Source organism: Coenobita brevimanus, chromosome 104, assembly GCF_032717465.1.
Source record: "Coenobita brevimanus isolate Jiangsu-jjx chromosome 104, ASM3271746v2, whole genome shotgun sequence".
NCBI classification, from domain to species: Eukaryota; Metazoa; Arthropoda; class Malacostraca; order Decapoda; family Coenobitidae; genus Coenobita; species Coenobita brevimanus.
In genome coordinates, this window is record NC_137057.1 from 47,966,913 (window position 1) to 47,974,412 (window position 7,500).

The window sequence follows — 7,500 nt, forward strand, 5'->3', positions numbered from 1 at the left end:
AAGGTGTTAGGGAGAAGGACATTAAGGTGTAATAAGAAAAATAAATCTATTAGGAAAAGGTGTCAGAGAGAAGGACAGTAAGGTGAAATAAGCAAAATAAATCGCTTAGGAAAAGGTGTCAGGGAGAAGGACAGTAAGGTGTAATAAGCAAAATAAATTGCGTAGGAAAAGATGTCAGGGAGAAGGACAGTAAGGTGAAATAAACAAAATAAATCGCTTAGGAAAAGGGGTTAGGGAGAAGGATAGTGTGGTGTAATAAGCAAAATAAATCGCTTTGGAAAAGATGTCAGGGAGAAGGACGGTAAGGTGTAATAAGCAAAATAAATCGCTTTGGAAAAGATGTCAGGGAGAAGGACGGTTAGGTGTAATAAGCAAAATAAATCGCTTTGGAAAAGATGTCAGGGAGAAGGACGGTAAAGTGTAATAAGCAAAATAAATCGCTTAGGAAAAGGTGTTAGGGAGAAGGATAGTATGGTGTAATAAGCAAAATAAATCGCTTAGGAAAAGGTGTCAGAGAGAAGGACGTAAGGTGTATTAAGCAAAATAAATCATTTAGGAAAAGGTATCAGGGAGAAGGATGGTAATTGTAATAAGGAAAATAAATAGCTTGGGAAAAGGGGTTAAGGAGAAGGACAGTAAGGTGTAATAAGCAAAATAAATCGCTTAGGAAGAGGTGTTAGGGAAAAGGACAGTAAGGTGAAATAAACAAAATAAATAGCTTAGGAAAAGGGGTTAGGGAGAAGGAAAGTAAGGTGTAATAAGCAAAATAAATCGCTTAGGAAAAGGTGTTAGGGAGCAGGACGGTAAGGTGTAATAAGCAAAATAAATCGCTAGGGAAAGGGTATTAGGGATAGGGACAGTAAGATGTAAGAAGCAATATAAATCGCTTAGGAAAAGGTGTTAAGGAAAATACGGGCCCTAAGCTGAATAAAATCGTCTGGAAATAGCGATAATAAGGAGGAAAAATACGTAATCGTAGTGAATGGGCTGACAAGGGAAGCACAACATTACATTACATTACATTAATTACTTTCCATGTACAGATTAAATAAAAAAAATTATAAAAAAATAACAATCAGTTCCAATATACCCCTTGTGGGAAAATAATAATAATAATAATAATAATAATAATAATAATAATAATGATGAAAATAAAACTAAAAACAGTTTCAATATAACGCATTGTCAGAAATAAGAATTATAAAAATAAAAATAATAATAATAATAATAATAATAATAATAATAATAATAGGAAGAAAAACAATGATAATGATAATACTCCAGTGCCTGTTAAGGGATGCCAATCAACGCGTCCAGGTCACCTAGCCTTCGTCCCAAGAGGCGCCTCAGTCCACTGGGCCACCAGGCGTCCAATCAAATATACAGAATAACAACACTACAGTAATTACCTAGTCTAGCATATCTTATCATTACAGTACTTAATTACTTTAGTACAATGATGCCTTGTGTACATATATTTCTCACGAGAATTTCACACCTCTTCCTAATCTGAAGAGAAACGACTATAAAAGAAAAGAAAAAAAAAAAAAGCATGTACTAAAACGATCAAGTGTTTGAGCTAAATTATGTACAGTTAATATTCACATTACATAACAATGACATAGTCCTTAGTGAGACAGGCATGGGATGGTAGCGTTCAGTATACACGGTTTGATTATGTAGCCATAGTACATACATATAGATAGATAGATAGATAGATAGACTATATATATAGAAAGATAGATAGATAGATAGATTATATATATAGAAAGATAGATAGATAGATAGATGTGTGTGTGTGTGTGTGTGTGTGTGTGTGTGTGTGTAGTACCCAAGTGGTGACATGTGTGGACTTTAGGGAACGGGTTGTCTAGCCTATGCCCAGGGTCAGGATAGAGAGAGAGAGAGAGAGAGAGAGACTGAATAAAACTTGTAAACCAGAAACAGTTTTATCTCCACACCTACTCTCTCTCTCTCTCTCTCTCTCTCTCTCTCTCTCAAAGCCTCAGGGAAATCAGGGGGAATTGTGTGGTAAAAATTCTTATGCTTTCTCAGTTACCTTCTGCCAGACACGAGGCTAATGATGTGTGTGTGTGTGTGTGTGTGTGTGTGTGTGTGTGTGTGTGTGTGTGTGTGTGTGTGTGTGTGTGTGTGTGTGAGAGAGAGAGAGAGAGAGAGAGAGAGCCTACTTATGTGTGTACAGAGAATCAATTTTACGTATACATGATTATGTGTGTGTGAAACAAGTGTGCGTCTCTGTTTATGTACGCGTGGTGGCTGTGTGCGTATATTTCTGAGTCTCACAATCAATAAAGGAGCCTTAATAAAGCATAATATTTCCTCCTTTAGTCTCGGGCGCCTCCAGCTGCTCCTTTACTTTCGGTTCGTAGGTCCCAATAAAGATGATGGCGATGTTAGCGACGTGGACGAAGATGGCGACCACGACCAACCTGGGGAAGGTAAGACAGGTGAGAATAAAAGAGAGGTAATAGAGAGGGAATAGAGAGGAAATAAAGAGGAAATAGAGAGGGAATAGAGAGGAGATAAAGAGGAAATAAGAAATAAAGATAAAAAAAGAGGAAATAAAGATATATGGATAATAAAGAGAGGAAATAGAGAGGAAATAGAGAGCGACAACGACCAGCCTGGGGAAGTAAAGACGAGTGAGAATAAAAGAGAGGAAACAGAGAGAGGAAATAAAGAGGAAATAAGAAATAAAGAGAAAAAAGAGAGGAAATAAAGATATATGGATAATAAAGAGAGGAAATCGAGAGGGAATAGAGAGGAAATAGAGAGCGACAACGACCAGCCTGGGGAAGTAAAGACGAGTGAGAAAAAAAGATAGTAAAGAGAGGAAATAGAGAGATGGATATTAAAGAGAGAGAGGAAATAGAGAGAGATGGATATTAAAGAGAGGAAATAGAGAGATGGATATTAAAGAGAAAGAGGAAATAGAGAGAGATGGATATTAAAGAGAGGAAATAGAGAGAGATGGATATTAAAGAGAGGAAATAGAGAGAGATGGATATTAAAGAGAGGAAACAGAGAGGGAAATAGAGTTAGAAAGATAGAAAAGAGAGAGAATAAAGACAGATCTGATGAAAAAATTTAATAAAGAGAGGAGGATTTAAACTGGGAAAAATACGATGAAAATATTGATGATTAAGGAAATACAGAAAAATTATTATTATTATTATTATTATTATTATTATTATTATTATTATTATTACTGCCATCATTATCAATACTACTGCGGCAATTATTTAAACTGCTACAACTACTACTACTACTAATACTATTACTACTACTACTACTACTACTATCATCATCATTATATATTCTTAATTAGGCGGCCACAGCTAATGAGAGAGACAAATTTATTCTCTCTCTCTCTCTCTCTCTCTCTCTCTCTCTCTCTCTCTCTCATCGATTCATCCTCTTCTCTCATCTCCTCCAGTTCTCTTCCTCCCTCCCTCCCTCCCTCCTAGATCCCTCCATCTTTACGCTTTCTCCCTCCCTTTTTTCTCTCTCCCTATCTCCCTCCTAACTCAGCACCCTTACTTCCTCCCTTTCACCTCCCTCCCTCTCTCTCTCTCTCTCTCTCTCTCTCTCTCTTTTCACCGGAATTTCTTTCATTATTGGATCATTTATAAGGATTCTTATTCATGGTATTTCCTCTGTTCTCTTTCTCTTCTCTCCTTCCCTCCTCTCTTCCTTTCCTCCCTCCTTCCTTCCTTCGCTCCTTCCTTTCTTTATCTTTTCTTTTTCCTTTCTTCATCTTTCCTTCCTTCTTTCTTATCTTTATTCCTCGCTCTCTCCTTCCTTCCTTCCTCTTATCTTACCTTCCTTCCTTCCCTCCTAGCTCCTCCATTTCTTCCTTCCTTCTTCCTTCCTTCTTCCCTTCCTTCCTTCCTTCCTTCTTTACTTCCTTTTATCTTAGTATTTTTCTTCCTTTACCATGCAATCTCTCCCTCCTTCCTTCCTTCCTTCCTTCCTTCCCTCCTTCTTTACACTCTCTCCTTATTTCATCTTTCCTTTCCTTTCTTCCTCTTCCTCGCTTCCTTCTTCTTTCCCTCTCTTCCTTTTAACTATTCTTATTTACTTCCTTCTTCCCTCCCCCTCTTCCTTCCTCCATTCCTTCTTTCGTTCTCTCCTTCCTTCCCTCCATCCATCCTTTTCCTTTTCATACCTTTATCTCATACAACTCCACTCTTCATATTTCTCCCCCTCCCCTCCCCCCACCTCTCTCTCTCTCTCTCTCTCTCTCACACACACACACACACACACACACACACACACACACACACACACGCAAAAACTCACCAAAAGGAGTAGCCAAACACCTCCATACCCTCCGTGGTCCACCCATTGGCAGCGTCATAAATGAGGACATTTTTCGTGAGGTGTGTGTGGAACTGCACTGCCCACATAATCACACACAGCAAGTCAAACAGGGCTGTGGGGAGAGAAGGGGAGGTTAAATTTGCGTGTGCGTGTGTGAGTGTGGGTGGAGGTGTAGAGGTGTGGGGTGCGTGGGGGTGGGTGTGTGTGGAGATGGGTAGCCCGCATACTTAATACACACTAAGTGAAATTGGGCTGGGGGATGGGCGGAGAGGTTAGTTTGCGTGCGTGTGTGTGTGTGTGTGTGTGTGTGTGTGTGTGTGTGTGTGTGTGTGTGTGTGTGTGTGTGTGTGTGTGTGTGTGTGTGTGTGTGTGTGTGTGTGTGTGTGTGTGTGTGTGTGTGTGTGTGTGTGTAATGCATCTCTACATAAACTCTATTTTATTTAAAGACTGTCAGCTCTGTTTGGTTTTCGTATCTATGCAACGAGCCTCTCTCTCTCTCTCTCTCTCTCTCTCTTTCAGGCCAGTCGTAATCTTTAATCCCTCTCTCTCTCTCTATTTCCCTTCAAGCTTATCTTTTCCTTCCCATTCACAAGGCAATCGGCTTTCTTGCTCACTCTCATCCCGACTCTCTCTCTCTCTCTTTAATATTCGCTCACTTTCTCTCTCTCTTTAATATTCGCTCACTTCTCTCTCTCTCTCTCTCTCTTTCTTTCTCTGGCAGACTTTTCCCTCTTTGTCTGATAACGCTAAATTTAGCATGACATTCACCAGCATATTCAAGGGAGCTCTCTCTCTCTCTGTCTCTCTCTCTCTCTCTCACTTGTATTCTGCACACACACACACACACACACACACACACACACACACACACACACACACACACACACACACACACACACCATCATACATAATAAACCATCTACTTCATACTAACCTCCTATGACAGTATCTATCTATCATCTATCCATCTATCTATCCATCTATCTATCTATCTATTTACCAGTTGAACGAGCCCTGACATCTTTTCTTTCTCAAAAAAAAAAAAAAAAAAAAAAAAAAAAATTTCCATCGATTTTTTTTTTTGCCCAAAATTTTCTTTTTTTTTTTTACTTTCTTTAATTGTCATTTTTTTTATATATATTTCTTGCTCATTTTTTATTTCATTTTTTACTCATTTGCCATTAAATTTTTTCTTCTTTTTTGGACATTTTATTTTTTGACGTTTTGCCCTGTGGAGAGGATGGAGGGTGAAAGACTAACGAGGAGAGTGTACGTGAGTGGGGTGAAGAGAGGGAGAGGGAGGGGGAGGCCAAGGATGAGATGGAGGGATGGAGTGGAGAGGTGTATGAGAGAGGGGGGGTTTGTGAGTTGGGGGGAGGGCAGTGAAATGGCGGGGGACTGGGCGACATGGAGGCGATTTGTTTGTGGCCACCCTTTCCGGGATTAAGGCATTTAGCACATGCTCTTACATTTAATTTATTTTTTGTTCTTCATATATTTTCTTTTTTCACGTTTAATTTCTTTTAATACTTTTCTGATTTTTCTCGTTTTAAAATTTCTATTCATTGTCCACATTTTTTTTTATTATCCGTCCCCGCCCTGGAGGGACTCAGGGAGGGGTGTTGTTTTCACTCGGTTTGTGTGTCTGTTTGTTTGTCTGTCTGTCTGTCTGTTAACAACTTTACGCGAAAATTGCTGGTGCAATTATGACTAAAATTACAGGTATGATGGGTTGTGACCTTCTGACCATATGATTACATTTTGAGCCAAATTGGGCCAAGGCCCAGGCTGTAGGCCCAATAAATGTGAAAAAGGGGGACGGGTAAAAATGGTTTATTTGCCATAACTCCTTTCCAATTCGTGATATCGACATGAACCCAAACCTACAGGTGCCTCTTTCAGATCTGCATCCTATAACCTGCCTCATTACATCAGGGGGGTCACCCCCCAGTTAGCGGTAGGGGGGTCAGTGTCAGGTGGGTCCTATAACCTGCCTCATTACATCAGGGGGGTCACCCCCAGTTAGCGGTAGGGGGGTCAGTGTCAGGTGGGTCCTATAACCTGCCTCATTACATCAGGGGGGTCACCCCCAGTTAGCGGTAGGGGGGTCAGTGTCAGGGGGGTCCTATAACCTGCCTCATTACATCAGGGGGGTCACCCCCAGTTAGCGGTAGGGGGGTCAGTGTCAGGTGGGTCGGGCCTAAAATTTCAAATGGGCATAAAATCGTCAATTTTCACCCGATTTACTCCAAATTTGATATGTGACATCTTTGACTAGATATCCTGTTGTGTTTATACGTCGGCACTAAAATGACTGCCGGGGATGGGTCTGCTGTGCCCGGCAGTGCTTCTTGTTTTTTTCTTTCCTCACTCTCTTTTCTTTATTTAATTCTCCATCTTTCTCATATTTTGGTTTTTCATTCCATTATTATTTTCATTTTTTCAGAACTTATATAATTTTTCTCACATTTTCTTTCATTCATTTTTTACTCCACATTTCATTTTAATTTTCCATTCCATTTTCTTTGGGCTCAGAGGCCATTTTCTTCTCTTGATTAAGGCCGCACTATCTTAATTTCAAATCTCCTCTCCAGACCACATCCCTTTTTGAATTATTGAGGTCATATTTAATTCTGGGGGGATATTTTCGCTTCCTGGGATATTTTTTGCCTCTCTCTCTCTCTCTCTCTCTCTCTCTCTCTCTCTCTCTCTTTCTCTTTCTCTCTCGGGCAGGCTTGGTACCAAATATAATCGTAATTTACAGGTCCCGAGAGGCTTGTGTGTGTGTGTGTGTGTGTGTGTGTGTGTGTGTGTGTGTGTGTGTGTGTGTGTGTGTGTGTGTGTGTGTGTGTGTGTGTGTGTGTGTGTGTGTGTGTGTGTGTGTGTGTGTGTGAGAGAGAGAGAGAGAGAGAATTTCTGTTTATCTATCTATCTAACTCTCTATATCTATTTGTCTGTATGTCTGTCTGTCCACTGATGCACCTATCTGTTTGTCTCGCCTTAACTCCTCTACTCTCTCTCTCTCTCTCTCTCTCTCACGAAAACATGTTCTTGCACAAAAACCTACTCATCTGACGCTGACAAATAGAGAGAATTTTTCTGGCTTACACAGGAGTCTCTCTCTCTCTCTCTCTCTCTCTCTCTCTCTCTCTCTCT

The 7,500-nt window shown here is 40.1% G+C and overlaps 1 protein-coding gene across 1 annotated transcript in view; it reads right to left on the reverse strand.

Moving 5' to 3' along the window:
• Positions 1-2,285: 2,285 nt before the first annotated feature.
• Positions 2,286-7,500, reverse strand: part of LOC145415982 (clarin-2) — a 54,708-nt gene continuing 49,493 nt past the window's right edge. Inside the window, exons 3-4 of the mRNA XM_080285085.1 lie at positions 4,324-4,456; positions 2,286-2,450 (exon numbers count right to left, since the gene is read on the reverse strand). Of these exons, the coding sequence (XP_080141211.1) occupies positions 2,321-2,450; positions 4,324-4,456 (263 nt within the window). The 3' untranslated portion in view covers positions 2,286-2,320. The remainder of the gene's footprint in view (positions 2,451-4,323; positions 4,457-7,500) is intronic.